The sequence below is a fragment of the Phalacrocorax carbo genome, chromosome 6 (genome assembly GCF_963921805.1).
Source record: "Phalacrocorax carbo chromosome 6, bPhaCar2.1, whole genome shotgun sequence".
Lineage (NCBI taxonomy): Eukaryota > Metazoa > Chordata > Aves > Suliformes > Phalacrocoracidae > Phalacrocorax > Phalacrocorax carbo.
Window position 1 is genome coordinate 52211128 of NC_087518.1, and position 20752 is coordinate 52231879.

General features: G+C 53.3%; 1 protein-coding gene across 6 annotated transcripts in view; it reads right to left on the reverse strand.

The window, feature by feature from the left end:
• SZT2 (SZT2 subunit of KICSTOR complex) overlaps positions 1–20752 on the reverse strand; it is a 58892-nt gene that overhangs the window by 16062 nt on the left and 22078 nt on the right. For 4 of the 6 annotated variants that reach the window (XM_064455295.1, XM_064455294.1, XM_064455292.1 and 1 more), the window contains exons 21-54: positions 19533–19646; positions 18822–19019; positions 18592–18704; positions 17955–18096; positions 17263–17427; positions 16371–16575; positions 16041–16153; positions 15317–15575; positions 13725–13887; positions 13550–13642; positions 13291–13372; positions 12871–13152; positions 12368–12506; positions 12001–12117; positions 11823–11886; positions 11255–11440; positions 10846–11184; positions 10517–10706; positions 10039–10113; positions 9683–9821; positions 9326–9446; positions 8957–9086; positions 8689–8841; positions 8473–8575; positions 7980–8097; positions 7637–7748; positions 7061–7179; positions 6492–6656; positions 5770–5854; positions 2084–2272; positions 1765–1962; positions 1230–1399; positions 878–1044; positions 334–431 (exon numbers count right to left, since the gene is read on the reverse strand). In XM_064455295.1, coding sequence (XP_064311365.1) covers positions 334–431; positions 878–1044; positions 1230–1399; positions 1765–1962; positions 2084–2272; positions 5770–5854; positions 6492–6656; positions 7061–7179; positions 7637–7748; positions 7980–8097; positions 8473–8575; positions 8689–8841; positions 8957–9086; positions 9326–9446; positions 9683–9821; positions 10039–10113; positions 10517–10706; positions 10846–11184; positions 11255–11440; positions 11823–11886; positions 12001–12117; positions 12368–12506; positions 12871–13152; positions 13291–13372; positions 13550–13642; positions 13725–13887; positions 15317–15575; positions 16041–16153; positions 16371–16575; positions 17263–17427; positions 17955–18096; positions 18592–18704; positions 18822–19019; positions 19533–19646 — 5106 coding nt within the window. The remainder of the gene's footprint in view (positions 1–333; positions 432–877; positions 1045–1229; positions 1400–1764; positions 1963–2083; positions 2273–5769; positions 5855–6491; positions 6657–7060; positions 7180–7636; positions 7749–7979; positions 8098–8472; positions 8576–8688; positions 8842–8956; positions 9087–9325; positions 9447–9682; positions 9822–10038; positions 10114–10516; positions 10707–10845; positions 11185–11254; positions 11441–11822; positions 11887–12000; positions 12118–12367; positions 12507–12870; positions 13153–13290; positions 13373–13549; positions 13643–13724; positions 13888–15316; positions 15576–16040; positions 16154–16370; positions 16576–17262; positions 17428–17954; positions 18097–18591; positions 18705–18821; positions 19020–19532; positions 19647–20752) is intronic. The other 2 variants (XM_064455296.1, XM_064455293.1) reach the window with 1 other exon arrangement.

The following is a 20752-nucleotide window of genomic DNA, read 5'->3' on the forward strand; positions in this document are numbered from 1 at the left end:
GCCCCAGAGCATGCTGCAGAGGCTCAGATCCTCCCTCCCTGCTACATCTGGGAGTTCCTTCACTACTGCAAGCTCCGGACTTGGATCATGGCAGATGCAACCACAGGCCTTAGCACGTTTGTTCAGGTGCACAGAGATACATCCCCAGACTCCTGCCACATCTTTGTAATGCTGATGTTGGCCTTGAGACCAATGGGATTCTGGTGAGGTATGGGGAGAGACAGGGGTGTAACTAGGTAGAGAACAGCAAGGGATAAAGGTGGATGGCTTGGAACTCTGCGGAGAAAGCCCATCCCCCGCCCATCTGGAGGACCTGGGACCTGAGATACATACCCAGGTGGTTCATGAATGCCATCCACTGCTGGCAGGTTTGATTGAAGAGTGGGTGCATGGTACCTACATCCCCTTCTTCCAACTGGCAAGCTCGGCGCCTGGGAAGAGGAAAGGGAAGCACAGTTATATCAGATCAAAGTCAACAGCAATAAAGGCACAAAGGTGCAATGGTCTCTCCCCACCCAGCTTCAGAACAGATCCCAGGGAGCCCCCTTTTTGGGTCGTTACAGCCTTTGAGCTTGGTCCCTCTAGGTCAGTAGCCATAGGGGTGTCAGGTGTTGCGCAGGGCCCTGCAATGCAGGGAAGGGATCTCTGGCAGGGAGAACCAGTAGTGTTCCCAGCAGCACTCCAGCAATAACAATCAACCCTTTGTGTGTGGAAGGCAGCTCCCCTAACTGGCTGTGTAAGGGAGAAACTGCAAGGCAAGGTGATGTGGTCCAGAGGGTTAAGGTGCAGCCAGAGGCAGCAGGATTTCAGGCTGCAGAGCGCTGTACAGATGCAGGGGAACAACACCCTGGCTGCCCGGCCTGCAGGCTGTGCTTGCCTCTGTGCCTGTTCCAGCTCAGCTGTGGCTGTGGCCCGATCTTGGCTCAGATGCTGCTTGACGCTCTCAGTTTTGTGCCGCCGCCTTGTACGAGCCTCTTCTGGTCGCTCCAGCACGATGTCGTCAGTAGTTTTGGGGCTGCCCAGCTCTGAGGACTCTGCCTTGCTCTAGAGAGAAGGAGGTGAGTTAAGGCTGTGCACATGCACAGCCCAGCTAATGCCCTGATCTTGAAGCCCCTGCTACCAGCCCAGCCTCCAGACCCCAGCCAGATCCCTCCTCTCCATTCCTCCTGGCCTGATAAACCATGAGGACTTACAGGCCCTGCTCCCCACTGGTCCCTCAACAACATTACCAGCATGTCCCAGAAGCTGCGGCGTCCCAGCTTGCTCGTGGGTGTCACTGGCTCCCCGGAGCTAGATGAAGGGGCAGAAGTGAAGTGCAAGGGTGGAGGACAGCTCCTGCCAGCCCCAGTAGTGGTCAGGGCCAAGCCTTTGGTCTCTGACATGGTCCTCCTTAGGCCTCCTGTGGAGACAGAGCAAATCAGACTCTCCAGAGCCTCTCACTGCGACACTGCTGGTATCCCTGTGCACCTCCCTGTGGCTGGCCAGAGCCTAGCTGGAGAGAAGGGAGAGAGCCCTCAGCACACCCAGCAAAGTAGATTAATTCTTGGGGAGCAGATAGATCTTTAAATACCTCTTCCAACCCTAATTTCTGTAATGCTTCTTCCCTGAGACATCACACAGTGCAGCTTGCAGAGGGGAGAGTGGCTTCCTCCCTCCCAGCCCCCTCAGCCCCAGTTCCCCCAGCACAGCCAAGCTCCCACAGGGTAGACAGGAGGAGTGAGGCTGGCTGGGGGCTCAGGGTGGCTGTCCCAGCCAGGCTCTCACCCACAGAGCTCAGCTCCTCCAGGTCCACAGCACCCAGGGGACAGGCAGCTTCCACGCAGAGTGGGGCTGGCAGCACGAGGAACTCCATGACTGCATCACAGAGTGCGTGGCGCAGGGCCCCACGCAGCTTCTCCGACAGCTGCAGCAGGCTGATGTTGCCCTTCTCCCAGATATCCAGGCGCACCAGCACGCGGGGCTCTGTGGGGAAAGGGCAGTCCTGCATGGCTCTGCACTCCCACGCTCGCTGGCCCTCCTAGGTGACCCAGGGGATGCAGAGGCAGCAGGGAATTGGCAGCTTGCGGCCTGTTTCGCTCCCTACCTGAATGCGGGGTGCCAGCCTCTGGCTGGTACCTGCTGACTGCAGTGAGGCTTTCGAAGTCAGTGTCCTGCAGCAGGCCCACAATGGGTGAGGACAAAGGCAGCTTCAGAGGGTCAGGCCTCTCCCCATGGAGTAGTGAGGTGGGACTGCCATGCTCATCCACGAACGTCAGTGCAATACATGCGATTCCTGTGGGGGAGAGCCCGAGAAAGCCTCTGTCAGTCCAGAACTGGGTGCACGCCTACAAGCCCTGCCTACAGCCTGCCACTCCACACCTGGGGCTGTTGTGTCACCATTTGGGTTGCACAGTGCCATGTGGCAGGCAGGGCCCACAGGAAGGGATGCAGCCGGGGGAGCAGAGGCTAACTGTGCCTGTGGTGAGCCAGGGTCAAAAGCATGGTGTTTGGCACAAGGTGTCCCCATCACCCCGAGAATGTCACTCCTTGCAGCATCACAGCAGCTTTCGCCTTGTCCTGCAGGAACCTCCTGAGTTGTCCAGACCCACATGCAAGGCAAAAATATCTCCATTTGCTCCAGGAGAGCCTTTATGCAGAGAGATCCAGGATGGGGCTCACCATCCCTATCCTCTTAAGGGACAGAGTACAGAGCCCAAGTACTGTCCAGCAGCCCTCTCCAGGCTACGAAGGACCTCAAGTCCCTGCAGAGGAAGGCTGTATACATGACACCTTTTTGTGGACTACACTTATGGCCCCCTTCCCACTGTACAAGACCTGATCTTGACGCCTCCTCCATATACTCCTACCAGTAAGGCTGGTGACAAAGAAGGTTGACACATACTATTGGCCTGGAGTTGCTGCAGAGTAAAATTCAGGTCCTGCCTGCAGCCTCCCTACACCGAGTCCTACACACTCACAACAGGACAGTTCAGAGGTGCAGAGCAGCAGCATAGTGCTTGCTCCACAGCCCATGCGCTGAGTGCCCCGGGCCATGCAGAGGGAGCAGCTCTGCTACAGACCAGAGTGGAAAGAGGAACTCTCTCCCCATGGCCCAGCTAGCTGGCCAGGGCACCAGGGAAGCAGCAGTAGGGATGTAGTTGTGAGGTCCAAATCCCACACTGTAACCCTAGATGCTCCCACCCCCTTTCCAAGCCCCTTGACCAACTAAGCCAGCACTCAGGTGACTGGATGGTAAAGTTGCCCCAATGCTGCCAAAGAGTGATGTGTCTGGATGCAAATCACCTCAGCCTCACAGCGTTGCTGAGCCCATACTCTGTCTTTCTCCATCCTAGCAAGGATGGGAGTGACACCATGCTCCGCTGCCACAAAGCAACCAAACTGCACCCGACTGGATCCACAGCACCGTGTGCAGGATGGGTGCCCTCCCTGTGCTGAGACAAATCCAGCCCTGGCAGACTGTGCCCAGGTTTAATCAGCAGCACAACCGCCTGGCCTTCATCACTCCTAGTGAAGCGTAAGCTCTGCAGCAACCTTTCCTCTAAGACATGCCACATGCAAGGGAGAGGGGACTGGGATGGAGAGTGCTGCTCCCAAAGGAGAGAGGTGGGCATTCAAGGCAGGGGGGCAGCTTCACTTGCACTCACACTAAGGAAAGGGAATTCTACACCTATGAGTACCCCTCCACTTGAAGAAAAGTACAGAAGCTGCCTTATCTCAGTGGTGCTCTGCAGCAGGGCCTGACAAGTCTTCTCCCTAGACAGGCACAGGAACAACCCTTTATCCAGCAAAAAACGCAGAAGTTTATAATTTCCTCAATATCAAAGATAGAGGGGACCAGGACTTCACCCAGAAAAGCAAATGTGCCCTACCTGACAGTGAGTATGAGCTCTCTCAAGCAGACTCTCTCTCTTTAAACAGTAGAGAGTACAAAATCCTCATCTGTCTGGCTTGACAGTCAGCCCTGGGCCCACCAGAATGACATTGGATGTTCATGCGGGTAATTGCAGAATAAGATGTAGTTATTCCCCTCTTCTTCTCCCACATAAACTCCCACACTGAGCCTTTTTAGCCTCCCCCTCTCTGGCAGGTTGCCCTATCATATCCATTCCTGTAGCTCTGTTTTGCTTCACTCCGTCTCAGGTGAGGACACGACAACAACCAAGCACAATGTTCCATGTCCTCGTGCCAGGACATGTGCTCTAGGGAGGGAACACCCATGGCAGTGCTTTCAAGCAGGCCAGGTCAGCAGCTGCAGGAGCAGATACCTCATTGGCACATGCTTCCGGAGACAGAGCTGGTTTGCCAAGCAAGTGCCAAGCAGTCAACATGCTGCAGCTGGGTAAGTCCCTTGGGGTGGAGATGATGGCTGCCCCTGCCCCGCCAGCAGAAAGGCTAGCTTCCCCACTGCAGGGAACAGCGCTTCCAGTCTTGTTACAGGAACACAGAGAAACTGAAATGAAATTACTAAATCACAGGTAAGAAACAGGTAAGAAACTGAAGACCTGAGCTCTGGGTCTAAGGGAAGAGGTAAGGTAGCATGAGCTGCCAAGGACCTTACTGCCCAGAGCACTGGAGTTTGGCTACATACTCATCCATTGCATCGGGGTGCTAGGTAACTGTTACCCTCCCATCTGTGAGGGACTCTGAGCCCCCTCTGACTCAGGCTCACTGAAATACAAAGTACACGTCCAGTGCTGCCTGTCCACTCTATCTCCTTGGCATGCAAGAGAATACCCCACCCCAGGACACAGCCACTGGGCGAGTGATGATGCTACACCCTGAGCATGAAACCATGGCTGAAACATCATGACCCATCTTCCTCAGGGAGATGCTTGTTTGGACCTGTGGGGGAAAAAGGGGTGAAGGACTTTTGGAGTTCATTGCTTGCAAGCTAACAGGGCAGCACATGGACCCTTAGCAGCCAGGGACTGCAGAGCTGCCATCTCAGGGCAGCAGGTTCTGTTTGCTCATTTGTCCAGCCAGCAAGAAAGAGGCGGCTCAGCTAAACGGACACACATACACAAACACACAGAGGAGTCAGAGCTGAAGCCACAACACACGGAAAACAAGAACAGCAGGGACCAGAGGGGCCAGGGAGCTACATGGGAAAGAGAACCAGAGTAATACTTGGAGCCACAGGTGCTACCTTGGAAGTGGGAGAGTGGAAAGAGGTGCTGCACAAGGTCCGACATGGTACCTACATAACAGAAGAACATTCAGACGGTGCACTAGGGACACAAGACACATGATGGCCCGGTGACAGACCACATGGCCTGGACAAAACACGACATGACAGCCTGGTGCAGGATGGGCCCTATCCGATCCCTCCTCCAGCAGTCCAGAGAAAAGAGCAAGGGTATTGCCCCCACAGCCCGTGCTCAGTTACACGCAGCATTCAGCTACCCCTTGACAGCAAGGTTCCAGCAAAAATTGTCCCTGCTCCCCGCTCCAGCCCCAATGAGCCTCTGTACCCCACACTTACTGAGGTCTTGCTGTGCCTTGCCCCAACAGCTACTGCAACCTACAGCTCCTTCCTACAGCAACAGGCCAAGCTCAGCAAGTTGCTCTGTGGGAGGCCTTGGCTCACTCCACCACACATGCAAGGGCATGCAGTCCCCCAGGCACACACCCTGTCCACCTCCCAGCCATTGGAGGAACACACTGCCCCAACACTGGCCCTCCTCAGTCACTCAGACCTCTCCAGTGTGGGAAGCGGCTCTCCCATACACAGCCCCATATCCTGTTTCAGAACTGAGTTGAGTGTGGTACCTTTGCCACCAGTGCCTTGGCCACCTGGCTTGTTGTACAGATAGAGATCCTGGTCAGGGATGCTCCCACTGTGGTTGAAGTAGTGCTAAGGAGAGCAAGGAAGAACAGTGACAGAGATTAGAGAATTTGCCTTAACTGGAAGCAGAGGCCCATGGGTGTGCAAAGCTCATCCCCAGACCTATAGCAAGCAATCCAGACATACTTAAAACACTTGCCAGCACAGCCGTGGCCACTGTTGGGCAGAAGGACCCTCCTTCAGCTCTGTGCAGGGTTATACAGCACTATGCATCTGGCCTCATCTTCTATGCTTGCTATGGCCATGCTGAGGCGGTGGGTAGCTGCTCCCAAACTTTAATTAACCCTGATGTTTTGGTCCTTACATCTGAGGGAGCCTTGCAAGTAGCCAAGCTCGGCTTTGCAAGGGGGTCTTCTCCCACGCTCCTGAGAAAAGACTGTGGGCATGAGCTTTGTGGCTGCTGCTTTTGCAGCAAGTGACTACTTGTATCAAAGCAAGGCCTGTCCAAGTTTATACTGGGCCAAAAAGGAACTGTTGACTGCTCATGGTCCTGTGAAACTCCTCCAGGCTTCAGTATTCAGTGTCAGTTCCTCTCTAACACTACATGGCAAAGCTAGGAACATAATGACTCAGCTGCCCCAACAAATGCCCCCTGCAGCAGGTAGAAGCTCGGCAGACTGCTGCCCCAACTCGCAGCCCTCCTCACCTTGAAGTGGTGCTCCACGTTGCTGTCAGTGTACTTCGGGGTGTGCAGGAAGATGAGCAGGTTCTGCCGCAGATAGTAGGCCACCGCATGCAGCCAAGGCAGGGCGGAGGGTGGCAGTGCGAACTGCAGGACTTCTGTGGGTGGTGTCCCAGGGGGCTGGATAAACTGCAAAGAGAAGGCTTTGAAACTCAGCTGAGACTAGCAGAATACCCTGGGGCTCTGATACTGGTCCAAATTATGCCAACTGGTTATGCGAAGGGAGAGTGTGGTGGTTGGAACCCAGGTCCACAAACAGCACCCTGAGACAGATGTGGGCAGATGTTCCAGGGGTATTCATAGGGAGGCCCTGCTGTGCTGAAAACCCCAGCAAAGGGGATCTGCCACCTACCCTGGCACCCACACAGCATACACCTCGGTGAACACTAGCCTGGCAAGCACTGAGCAGGGAATGGGATGCAGCAAACTGCCCTGGCCTTCCCTGCCCTGGGGCAGGAGAGGCCGAGACAGATCAAGAAGCAGGGAAACGTTTTGGGCTCTGGGGTGAGCAGAGTAGAAAGCCAGTGACGTACCTCCACATCTGCTGGGGTCAGCTTGCAGTTCCGCACCAGCATCACAGTGATGATATCCAGGGTGGCCTCATCCAGGCGTCTACGTAGCACTTTCACCAGCTCATCTGTGATCTCAGGCCCTGACAAGTAAGCAGGGATACAAGCAGCTTTTTCACCCCATCCAGTAAGAATGGCCATAGCCACCCCTCCTTGCCTGTTCAGGATGAGCCACCCTCACAATCACTTTCCACAAGGAAGATGCCTTTCCCCACCATCAATTTCTTCAGGCATTTTTTTCTACCTGTACATGATCACAAAAGGCTGCTGGTACAGCAAGCAAAGACAAATGCACTCCTGCATAGGGAAAGTCGGCATAAGCCACCCAGTCTGCAGGAGGTTTCACTGTGGGCCATAGATTCTTTCCTCACATTCCCATCCAGACACAACGGAGAGCAGCTCTGGGGTAAGGAAAAGCAGCTGGTTCAGGAGGGAGATACCTCCTCTGCTCTTCTAAAGCAAAGAGGGCAGGGACTGAAACTCTATTCCTCTGCTTTGCACCAGCACAGTCCATCTGCTGCCAGGTGCTGTAACACTTACCTGCTGGGGCAACACCATGGACCATCAGCTGGATGTGCCTGTCTACCTGTCCCACAGGGCGGGTAGAGTCCACACTACGGCACGAGCCTGAGTCCAGAGAGGAACGAGAACCCTGGAGAAGCAGAAACAGCCACATGTGAACAGTTTTCCTGTGAATTCTAGATCCATCATTGCCTTGGGCCGTCAGCAAGCTCAGGCAGAACCCACCCACTGCTGCCCCACTCCACACATCTATAATATAAATTTTATCCTACACAAAATCCAGGTTCCTGGAACTACTAAGTTCCCTCCACTCCTGTGACCAACAGCACCAATATCCACTCCCAGAGAGCTGCAGACTCACCGTTAGATCCTCAGTGTAAATGGGCTCCTGGCTGCGTGTCAGTGCCAGCGAGCGAGATGCTGGACTAAGGACGCTCTCTGCTTCCCACACCTTTCCACTGTAGGTCGTTTCAGTCAGTCTGAATATAAGAGAAAGACATGTCAGTCCCCATTCCCAAGGACCATACCTCCACAGAAGATCCACATCTTCCTTGCTCTCCCCTGTGCACTTTCTGGGGATTATTCCTTACGATATGGAGCTTGTGGAAAAATTGCTGTCTGGCTCCCTCAGAAAAAAAACCATCCTTTTCCCTCCCATGTAAAGGTTTAGTGCAGGGAAAGCAGGAGGGGCCTGGCTTAAGGTGACTGAATCATCAAAAATCAGGTATTTGCTGGTTGGGTCATAGCAGGGTCCCTGAGGCTGAGCAGACACTTTCTGCCACAAGGAGCTCTCAGTCTGGTGTAACACATGTAGCAGGGCAGGGTCAGGCCAACAAGTCATGCTGGCTTCTTACCGGAGGTAGAAAACAGATTTAGTGGCACGTTCCTGGTAGACAAACATATTCTTCCTGTTCACCACAGAGAAGGCGTTGAGCACCGAGCGAAGTGCCTGGATAGCTGTGGGCAACGTGGGACGTTAGCTATCCCACACACCCTCCTCTAGCTTGCCAATCCAGCCAGAAGCCAGACTCTTGACACGCAAAATGAGGGGGAACCTGGGCTGTACACACCTCGTGAGACTCCCATGTTGGGGCCCATCTTGAGGCGCGAATGCACATGGATGAGCGTGCTCCACACAACATCACAAGCAAAGTGCCCTGGCATGAACTGCATGGTGGCAGCCAGGTAGTCCCGGGGCTGGTAGCTCTCCTCTACAGAGTAATCTACAAAGAACACAGGACATAGCTGGGGCCGTAGTGTGGAAGTCACCATCTTGTTAGTCACCTGCGGGCAGACAGTGGCGCTGCCGCTGAGGCATGGCCAAGGGCATATTCATACCGTCTGTGGGCATGACACGCTGCCTGTATGAAGTATAGGGTGTTTCACTCTTCCAGATGTCCTCTTCACTTTCTGCCACCAGTAATGAGTTGCATATATGGCTGTCATGCAGGTCCTGCAGCAGCAAGCGCTGCAAAGAAAAGATTGGTTCTGTTGCTTGCACAGCCCACAGAAGACAGCACTGAGAAGGGCTTAGGGCTGGACTGAGTCCCTTTTCCTTTGACCCCCAAGCTGAGACTCCACCAGCTGAACTGGCTCTCCTGGCCCTCCTCTGAGCTGGGCCCAAATCAGAAAACCTCCAGAGGTCCCTTCTCATCTAAGCCATCTCATGACTGGCAGCTCTGCCCCTGCCCACTGCAGACTTGTTACCTGATTGACAACCCTGCAGATTTCACTGATCTTCTTCACCACCACCTTGTTGAGACTCTGGCACTCTCCTGGCTGCTCCTCTTCTGTCTCTGCTGATGCTGCCTTCTCCACACTCAGGCTGCTTTACAGGGAAGGGAAGAGAGGGGTCAGCAGAGTACCTGAACAGTGCCTGTCCCTGTGTGCTTGGAGCAGGAACACAGTGGGGAAGGGTGGCTGCTTTCTCTTTAAAGAGCACCAGTCTAGTCCTGCAGCCTCCCACCCACATAGGGCAGGAAGGAGATCCTGTCTGGAGATGACAGAGTATCAACAAGGTCATGGGACAGAGAAGCCATGGCCAGACAGTGGGACCCTCCTTACCGTGTGTGGTAATAGACCTCCACTCGGTCCTGCTGGATTTTTATGATGAGCCAGAAATCCGGCATGAGGGGACACCTGGGTTCCTGGTCGCTCATTAGCGCCTCCTCATACTCCGAGTCGCTGCTTCCCCCATCGTAACCTGCAATGTGTCCTCACTTCAGTGTCAGGCTGCCTGGCAAGCCAGCCTCCTCCCTGGGCACAGCAGGCTCTAGGAGACCAGAGCCATTCACAAGCCCTGTCCTCAGGTTCAGGGGTTACCCCAGCCCAGGCACACAGTTCCCCATGATCACACACTACCACATCACTGCCAGTGTCTGCCTGCACGCTGTCAGTCACCCCAGCCCTGGCAGACTCACCCAGGTGGTCAGAGTCCATGCTGCCCTGGCTCGACACGAGGCTCTGCACGCGGCTGGGACGCTGCTTGCTGGACCCTGCAAAGAGAAGAGGAGTTTGGTCATAAGAGCACTTGCTAAGCCCCTTCACATGACCCACCTGCTGGAGAAACATTACACCACAGGACAACCAGGCAGCGATTGCCATGGGGAGGCAGTGCTGGGGAATGGGGTTCTCGCAGCCATTACTGGAGTCACCAGGAACTTTGTGACATTAGGGATATCAGTGTGGCAGCACAGCCAAGTACCCTGGGTAGTGTTAAGCAGTGAATTACCAGCACCCTGGCAAGGAAGAGACCAACAGTGCAACACCACCAATTCTAATGTTTAGGGACTGGAACAGCAGTAGCAGTCATGTTTCATATGCCACAGCCAAAACAGGGCCCTTCCCTTAAAAGCTCCTGAGGCTGAGGTACATCCTGCCCACATTCACAGCTCCTACCTTCCCTGCCCTGTGTTACAGAGTCAGCCAGGCTTGCTGCAGATGGTGTCACCAATGGTGATTTCTCACTGTTGCCCTTTTCAGAGGATGAGGATGGCAGTGACTGTATGGCTGTCTCTAGAGCTGCCTCCTCCAGGGAGTCATGGCCAGGTGCTCTGCTCGGCTCAAGGCTCAGTGCTTCTCCTGAGACCTGCACACAAGCCAAGATTGCAAAATAACCAGAAAAACGGGCACCAAAAAAAGTCTGATCATACTCCTGCATCCTTCTACCTTCTGTCACCAGAGGGTTCCACAACTTCCCACCAACAGACCACCTCAGTCTCTCTCACCTCATCCTGTGTGTGGCTGCCTCCACGTATGGAGTTTCCTGTGTCTGGCACAATGCGCGTCTCAGTCTCTGGCCACCCCCAAAGACCCTGGGCTTCTTCTGGGAGGATACAACTTGTATGGTGTAGCTCGGAGCCCTCTGCCTCTGCTTCACTGCTCCCCTCCTGGCCTGCCTGGCCCAGGCTTGTCCTGGTACCCCCTCCAGCTGGCTGCTGCAAGCAGGGTGTCTCCGAAGGGTTTGGAGCTGCCCGTCTGGAGTGCATGCGGCTGATGGAGATGTAGTGGTAGTCGCTTCCTTCTGCATTGAGCACGTAGCCTGGCAGAGCCATTCTTCTGAACTCCTGCAACACACGGAAGAATAAGCATCCTGCTAGCTAAGTGTGTGACATTGCCGTAGGGCTTTCTCTTTACCTCCTTGAACTTCTCCAGAGAGTGCTCAGGTCCAAAGACAAACTGGAGCAGCACCGCCTCACTGTGGCAGCTGGGCCGCCCCTTGGAGTTATAGATGTGGGTGGCCACTCGGTGCAGGATGGAGGTGCTGATGACCTGTGAGTGGCGCAGTGCAGACACAATCTCGTCATCCAGCAGCCAGCGAATCTGAGCAGAGCAAGGACACAGAGCAAAACCTAGGTGACCAGCATTTGCACAGCTGTCCCAATTCTGATCCAAGTCCCAACAGGGTGAGGGCAGCCCCTCTCATCACCTGCATCACCTCATCTCCTTCTGAATGTACCTAAGAAAAGGTCTTTTGAAGAGAGGTGTGACTGTCCCACCCCAACTGCAGTAAGAATTTTGTCAGGGTAATCCCACACTTTTGGGGAGTACAAGGCCAATGACCTGTGTGATACAGCAAGGCCTGAAAGTCACTTCAGTTGACAGAGGTTGCAGCTTGGAGCAGGTTAGGAAGTGTGGAACAGCAGTTGTGTGCTGTGCCCACATTGCTCCAGCTGGAAGCAACAGGTAGGCAAGGCTGGCTTACCTCATTCATAGTGGCTTCGATAGCCTGCCTGTGCACTCCGGGGAGGTTGGAAAGAGCAGGGTGTCTAGGAGAGAGAAGAATAATCAGCCAGTCATTCTCATTCATGCAGCCACCACAGTGCAGACCCTTGGCAGCAAAAGGAGCCCATGAGGGGCTTGCAACACCTGCAGTGCCGTACCTCTCATCTCCTGTGGACGGGAGCCGTTCCAGGTTGTGCATGATATCCTCATCCGAGCGAAAAGAGGATGGTTGCCCTGGAGAGCGTGTGAAGGACACGCTGCTCTCTGAGGTGCATCTGCCACAGGAGAGAGAGCAGGCTGAGAATCAGCTTTTGAGCCAGAGAGGATAAACAGACACAGGCTCCAGAGAGCAAAACTGAATCTCTAGAGAAGGTGAGCCCATCTTGGAAAAATCTTAGCTTCCTTAGGGCTGTGGGAGGCTCTGTGAGAGAATCCTGAGTCTCAGCACATGGAGAGGAGCTGAGACTGGCTAGCTGGGATGGGCAGGCAGAGGGTAAGTGAGTGACCGGGCCTCTTTCCATCTACCTGTTGTGGAGAATGTCTGCATTCACAACTTCCACCTCCAGGGGCAATGTCAGCACAAAGATGTCCAGGGTCACACAGAGGTCCCCCAAGTCAATAGTGTTCAAGTCCTGGCAGCTTTCCAGGCAGCCCAGAACTTCCCCTGAGGAGAGATCACAGACTAAGGGAACCAAGCAACAAACAGCTCTGCTTACACACAGACACAGCCTGGTGGCAAGTACAGAGACTGCAGGAGGTGGCTGTCCCACACACCTGGATAGGCTCAAGAAGGCCACCGTCCTCCATGATCCTTTCATCCTTCCAGGACCAATCCCACAGCAAGTGGGAGGCCTGGTGAAAAAGCCCTTGTCTGATGCTGGGAGACCCTGGGGGCTCTGTACGGGAAGCACTAGTCCAAAGGGACTACTGTTTAGGACACAGCACATTTGTTCCGCGGGGCTGCTCACCCACCAGGGACCTGCAGAAGCCCTACCGCCCTTCAACCCCACAGCAAGGCTTGCTCTTACCTAGACAAGTTGGCAGGGACTGCACAGGCATGGAGCTGTGCTGGCTACGCAGCTTCACTGAGCAGGTGAGGTGTACAAAGAGTGGGGGCATCTCCTGCTCCAGGAACTCTTGTTCATTGAGTGAGTCCCCTCCCAGCACGCTGAAGGAGTCATCATCCTGGTTCACTGTGTTGGAGTCTGAGAGGGAATCTGTATCTGGGAACTCATGTTCCAGCTTCTCACGGTACTCCACCTCCAGCTCTGGGTCACTCTCTGTGGCAATGCAGCACCCAGACACAGTTCCTGTTGACACAGGTTCCCTGTTAGCAAACCAGGCCAACGTCCCCAGAGACCCCACCAGATACAGTCAAGCTCTGAAAGGCATCACTGAAGTGAGACTACAGACACTTTCTTCTCCAGGACAGAGGAAGCAAACGTTACCTTCTTCAGCTGCCAGTTCTGCCTCTGATCCCTCCATGTCCTCACTGCCTTTCCTGTCTGCCTGATCCCGACTTGCCTCTTCCTGAGATGGAGAAAGGAAAGGCAGATAATAGAACCATGCCAGGCAGTGAAGCAGGCTGTTGATGGCCTCCCCCAGGGGCTCAGTCTATCCATGGGTCTGCCATCCCCAAATCCAGATCTGACAAAGCTACTTTCCTCCACAAGGACTAGGTACCTGCTAGGGCAGCACCATGCCTACCTCTTTCTTGGCTGATGGTGGGCAATAGAAGAAATAGTGAGGATTTGATGGTACTGGCTTGAAATGCAAACTCCCAATTTCCAGGAACTTTTCCTAAAAGAGAAATCACAAACGTGAAGCAGACATTCCACTCTACCCTCCTGCAGGAGCCAAGCCAAGTTCCTATGGTTCTCACCTGGATAATTTTATGTAAGTCAGGGTGTGCCTGGCAGGGCTGTCCAATTTCCAGCAGCGAGAGGGGAAACTCTGAGCAGCAGCTGGTCCCCATACTCTTTGGCTCCTCTGTGGGACTAGCAATGTTATGGGAGTCCTGCTCGCTGTAGTCTTCCATTTCCGCACTGACAGGATTGCAGACAGGTCAGACAGGCAAATCAAGAAACAGGAATAGTTGTATGTATTATCTACCCTGCATGCATCGCACCTCACAGCTCCCCACACCTCATCTGTGTAAACATGATGTAACTTACACAGCCCCAGAAACCCTCGGGCCACCCAGATAAGTGCTCAGACTGTCTGAAGCCAGGGCAGAGGCAGTTTAACCACGCCAGTCCTATGGCCAGGTGCTCTACACCACACTACACACCCTCCATGAGAAACAGAGATACGTGTCTGAGTACAGGGATAGGCCTGGAACAATCCAGGGCACTTCACAGCAAATATCACCATGCCAACACCCCTAGCATCTTGGCAGCACAGAGCAGAGCGCAAAGCTCAGGCCCATGCTCACTCAGCAGCTCCATGGCAGAATCAGTTCCTATAACTCAGAAAAAGCAACCTGGGGAGTGAGATGTCACTTGGTCAAAGTACTCCCCAGGTATTCAAATTAGCAATGCAGATGGCAGATCTGGGTGCAATGTGTCACAAGCTGTACATCCTTCAGTAACATTTATACAGTCTGCCTTGGGACAGGTGACACCAAGTATCTTATAAACAAAAAAAAAAAGTTTCCACGGTTTTTCTCTGGGAAAGTAGCTCTTGAAGAAGACATCATCTGACTTTCCAAACACTTGAACGTTTGTCGAAACCTCAGCCTCTTCTCAATGACTTTCAGTACAAGAAGATATAGGCCTGGGGATTCCCAACAAATGCTAGTGAATTCACATAAAGGAATGGAGGATAGTCAAGTGCAAGCAGAGGACAAAGGACCTAAAGAGGGTGTTTCTTCAATAGACACTACGGCACAGTAGAGTACTTTTTCCCCTCCTTAAGCTTCCAGAGGCAATACAAACCTCAGAGGTACCCTAAGGAATAGCAGGACAGAAGTTCAAGGTCAAGCATATTCCAGTTCTGCCTTGATATTTCTCTTGGGAATGTTTTTCCAGTGTTTTAATTAAAAAAAAAAAAAACCAACAAAAATCCCAAACACTTTATTCATTAGAAAAAGAATACAAACCTGTCATTTTCACCAGAGTCAACAGCAAACTCAAATGAGTCAAGCAGTGGGAGATGTATCATTTCTCCAGAAACAAGAAGTTTGAGAGTTATCTACAGACAAACTGCCCTCCAGCTCAGGCCAGATGGGACAGTAATGAGCTAAGACTACAAGAGAAAGCAAAAGAATGGATGTCACCAGGGATTATAAATAAAGAGAAGGTCCTGGCGGACACCATGCCAGGTGGGTATCCCTCTGGAAATATATGTCCTTACGTGTGCTCTGTTAGACTCTGCCCTAAAATATTCCTTCTAGGAGGCAACGGAAGACATTTGAAGAAAGATCTGTCCTGGCCCAATGCTAAGAACAGAAGCAAGACCAAGGTGGGCCCCTACCTTGACTCAGAGACCAAGACACCACGTTCCCTAGAGCTCTGCTCCTCTTCTTGCTCTATGCTGCCCACTTGGAAGCTGGCTGTCTTGGAGTGCATACGGAAATGTTGGTGGCTCTCTCGGAATGAGCGGACATGGCTGCACACCGTCAGCAGGAAGTTGGTGATATCAATCTCCTGGAGCAGCTCCTCACAGTAGTCCATGGCTGTAAGTAGGTCCTGGGAGCTGATGCTGTGTGACTGCTGAAGGCTCTTGAACAGCCCTACAGATCAAACACAGTGCTTGAGCGCCCCACCGCAAGAATGCAAAGCCATGGGAGTCTGGCAATAGCCACATACAGGTTTTCACCAAGACCCAACACAAAGCTGCAGTCAGCGCAGGTGCTGGGAGACAAGATGCAGCCAGGATGCCTAATGCTACACGTTAGCCTGGGCTTGTATCATGCCAGAGTGGCCTAGGGATCTGTCACCCTGAAGGTGAGAGTTAAAAGTCAAAGAAGGGACCCTCCTCCATAGCACTGCACAGGTCCAGGAACAGCCTATGCAAGGCCCAAAGGGAATGCACAGAGGCATCCTTAAATCCCTTCTGCTGGGAGATTGGTCCCACAGCTCTTCTCTTTGCTCAGTGTAAGATCACAAGAAAAATGAGACACTGCTTGCTTGAAAGAAGATCCAGGGCCCAGACCCAACCCCAACCCTGTCTCAGCTCCCATCACAACACTCCTCACCTTTCACATAGCACTGGTGGGAATGCTCCTGCAGCAGTGTGCAGTAACTCACCAACTCCTTATGCTTGTGGTCTAGCCAAGCAGCAGTAGGAGGACGTTCCAAAGACTGGGACCTGGAAAAGAGGAGCCACTGCCTTCAGCACCAGCGAAGCACGTTTTAGACTATAACCGGCTCTGGTGCCGGTAAAGCAGGGCCCTAGGGCATGCACAGGCCGTGGCTGCTGTAAGGCAGAGAAGCCAAGCCAAGAGAATAAGGCAGGGCTAGAGCCAGCCTCTTATCAAGGAAGCACCTCTGTTTCCTGTCTAGGAATCAAGTATGGTTGGTATTACCTGAAAAAGATGTCCCGCGGAGGACGCTGTGCCCGTGGACTGACAAGCTGCTCTCGTAACAGCTCCAAAGAGCAGCTGTAGATGTAAATGGGGCAGCGAAATCGGCGACACTCCCCTAGCTCCGACTGCGAGTTCTGGCGACAGAAGGAGATATGTACATCTCTCCGCGAGGGGCCACCCTGTTCTCCAGGGTCACGGCTCACTTCTGCAAAGGAAACAATCCTGAGATAAAGGTTTTCGATGGGGTTCTTGTTCCTGGTCCCAGAAGTTGTAGCCCTCACAGCAGCACCCACAGGTAGGTATTGGTTTTACAAGCTTCTCACCCCTCAAACCTCAGGGGCCATTCACCTCACCCAGCACCCAACCACTCAGCCCAGTGCTTTGGCCACACCGATCCCCTTCTTGGGCAGCACCTTCTGCAGCAGCACAACACTCCATCCTCATTGCAGGCCTGGCTGACTGAACCAGGGGCTGTGCAATCAAATCCCATACACCTAGACCGGTGCCCTTCTCCGTAAGACAATGTGCTGCTGGTTAGTGCCAGTCTGGATCATGACAGGAGAGTTGCTGACTTTCCAGTGCAGCCCAGTGCTGCCATTAACAGTAGCTTCTATCTGCCTGCAACCTCCTTGGCCCACAGGGAGCCAGCCTTGCAAGGGCCATGGGCACTCAGCTCACATTACACTCCCTCACCCACCATGAACATCGTGAAAGCTGGCTGAGGCTTCCCTGTGCCCCTTGTCCTGACTCTACGCTGCTGACTGCCAGGCAGGAGCTGACAGGCTGAAGCAGCTTGTTATTCCTCCTACCTCAATCTGCCCAACAGTGTGCTCGGGAATAGCAAGGATACTAATACTAATACTTTAGCAAGGTGCTGTCCTGAGGGCAGTACCATGGGCTGGGGTTATGCTGAGGGTAGGTAATGGCACTGCAGCATCCTCTTCTTCAGCCTCAGCCCTGACTCGTTCTGCACAGACAGGTCCCAGGGTATCCTCTCCAGACTGACTCTCATCTTTTGGAGGTTTGTCCAACCCGCAAGCCATCAGCTTCTGTACATCTGGAAGAAAACAAAACAAAATAACCCTCTGCCCAGTGAGAACAGTTTAACCCCTCCATCTACATTCCTAAGAGGGCAGATGTCCCTGCTACCTCTTTGTGTGTGTGAGCAACTCCACAGAGTACTTCCGGCTGAGCCTAGCAGCCTTCACCAGCAGCTCTGTGGAAGCCAAACCAGTACCAATGCCCAGAAATAGGGACTCTCCCAGACCATGCCATTAGCAGTCTCCTTGCTCCATGCATTAACTACTCTGCTGGGAAAACGGTCCAATGGTTGCAGTCAGCAAACAACTCAAAGCCACATCCCCTGCCTGAAAGCACTACGTGGGCAGCACCGTGTCCAAGGAGAGAAGAGCAAGACATTCAGCACTTTGCACTACTCTACTCCTGGCCATATGGTGCAAAAAGACTGTGTCTAGACTCTGCTGTTCAATATTCTCTAGAAGAGCTGATTCTGATTTTGCTATTTTCCCGAGGAGGCGCTTGGGACTGCTACCTCCTCTCTCTCCCCACAACAGGTGGCCTCACCTGAGAAGGTGGCTGGCAGGAAGGTCAGAAACACATGCTGCGGGTTGACCAGCTTGGCATAACATCGCCACTGTGGGGGAAAGGGCCCTGTCGTATCACTCAGGGTCACGTCATCCTCGGGTAGCTCTGTGTTGCCGAGGCTCTGATGAAAGAGCAAAAGAAACTGGATAAGCCATAGCACAGGCCTACCTTGAGGCAGGTAGTAAGCACACAGAGCAAGTTCCTCCATGACTGCTGGTCCGTATAGTGCTGAAACCACCCTGGCCACCCCCTGCATCATTCTCAGAGCAGCATGGCTCCAGGAAACACAGCGCGCACAGTCAGGAGATGCTTTGCCAGTTTTGCTGGGGCCAGTTCTGACCTCCAGGCAGGGACTGCCCATGGTTTCTGAGCAATCTGTGGCACAGCATCAACGCTGCTGTAACAGGCTAGGCGCGTGGTGTGTGTAACTATCCACACGTCTACCAGATTCCTGATTGACTTCAGCCACAGGCCACAGCTTAAACTGCTGCCAAACATGGGGAAAACACCAGCCTTTCAATCTGTTCTCAACCCTTCTACTGACTCTCCTGCTCTTCAACAGCTGCTGCCTTGCCTTCAGAGGGGGCTCAGGAGGAGGACAGCAGCGTAGCAGTACCTGCAGAGTACTTGTGGAGCCAGTCATGTCCCTGGTGCCATTGCTGCCAACAAGGTGATAGGACGCAGAAGCATCCTGCTGCTCCAGGGTCCCAGAGGCTTTCAGAGTTTCTTCTGAAATGGAACAGAGAAACCAATCTGAGAAACACCAGCTGAGGAAGACACTTGAAAGCAAGGCTCCTGAAACACCCCAGCTCCCGGTATCACTGCTGCCACACTCCTGGCCCTTACCTCTGATCACTGGGAGTGTGAAGGGGGGTTGATGGCCATCACGATCCCGTTGCAGAACCTGCTCCATGAAAGCCACATGATCAGCATCAGCCATGGGGATCTCCCGATCACTGAGGTCATGCTGCAGGCAGCCATGGAAGAGGTTTAGTAGCATTTCATTGGGCACAAACGAAGAGTCCTTGGTCACCTCCTCATTCTCTGCTCCAAAACAGAACCATGGCAGCTTCAGAGACAGCATCTCCACAGCCAACACCTGCCCAGGCCCCCAGGAGACAGCCTTTTGCAAAGTGACACTTCCACACAGCCAGGAGTTTCTCCCAGCACCTCTGCAAGGCTGACTTGGAGGGTGTTGAGGAAGCCCTGGAGTTCCAGCATCATTAGCTACCCTGCACTGACTCACTCTGCTACTGTAACTGTTCTGGAGATGTTTGGGGCTAAAGACAAAAGACCACCACCACAGAGCAACAGTCTGGGTTTAATGTTTTCAAAAAGCAACTCTTCCAAAACTATCACCCCAAGAAAAACAGCAATATACCTGGACAGCCCTGGGGCTGCAGAGATGGGAAGAACAGCACTGAGCTACTGAAAGAGCTACTGAAAGAGGCATGGCAGCTTTCATATGCCTACTGCCCAGGAGACAAGCACACAGAGCAGGGTGCCCATAGCCATGGAGGGAGGACAAGAGGAGGCAGGTGGTGAAGACATACCTACCTTTTGTCAGCATTAGGAAGAACATTTCAACCTGCTGGCACCTGGGCAACAGCTTCATGAGGTTGAATTGGAATGGGATCTCATGTACTTGAAAACCAGCCCCCATATCTGGATCTGCAACAAGAATTGGAAATGTAACATGCCTGTGGGCACCACATAGGCCCGACTCCCAGGCCACCCCCATATGCATGGTGTGAGCCCTGCATGCAGTGCAGATAGCACAAGTCAAGGTACACACCAACACTGCCCCAACTCCCTCTGCTTAGGAGGGCAGAGGGATACAAAGCATAAATGTAGGGAAAGGGCAAAGCCTGCTGGAGGCTGCAGCAGGTTGTGAGCTACCTACAGAGAGGTACCTCGATGTAAGAGTCCCCTGAGCTTATTGCCATCTTCATACAAGGAAGGATGGGGAGTCACCACAAGGCCTTATACAGCTCAGGCCCAGAGCTGCCAGGGGACAAAAACTGAACATCAGTGTCGCAGATAACACTGCTAGAGAGCAATGACCACACTAGGAGCCAGAGGCAGCCTGAACTACCAGCATAGTCAGGGACAAGGACCTCCTGCTCTTGGAAGAGATCTCCCATCTCGCAGGCTCTGCACATCTCTGCAGGTGTTTCCTGTCCTCTTCTTCAGGAAGGAGCCTCTACCCTCCAGGCCCTGAGCTTTCCTGGCCCTCTCCCCCTCCCACAGGGCCAGTGATATGATGCAACAGGGTTCCCCTCAGGTCCTGTCCCCAGCCTTTGAATGATTCTGGCTCCCTCAAGCCCACCCAGTATCTGCTGTGTTATTCACCGCAAGGCAGGCAAACAAAAGATCTAGGATAAGGTGAACTAATGACAAGAAAGCAAAAACAGTGAGGTTCTGGAACAGATTGTCTGACAAAGGCGAACCCCCCACATACTCCTGGAGCTCTCAGTAAACTATGTTAATCATGTCAGATCAGATACACAATCCTGTCCTGAAGGAAGAAAACAGACCAGACCTGCTAAGATCCTCTTCCCTATCTTTGTGGGCTAATGAAGCATTCACAGGGGGTCCAGAGACGAACAGGACCACCAGAAAGCAAGCATCCCACAAACTGCTCTGGAAACTTCAGTACAACCATCTGCCCAGGCATACTGTGCCCATCACTGTATAGGTGAGCTCATCTTGCATCTGTTACAGAAGTCAGCCCCTCTCACAGAATTACAGAATGGTTGAGGCTGGAAAGGACCTCT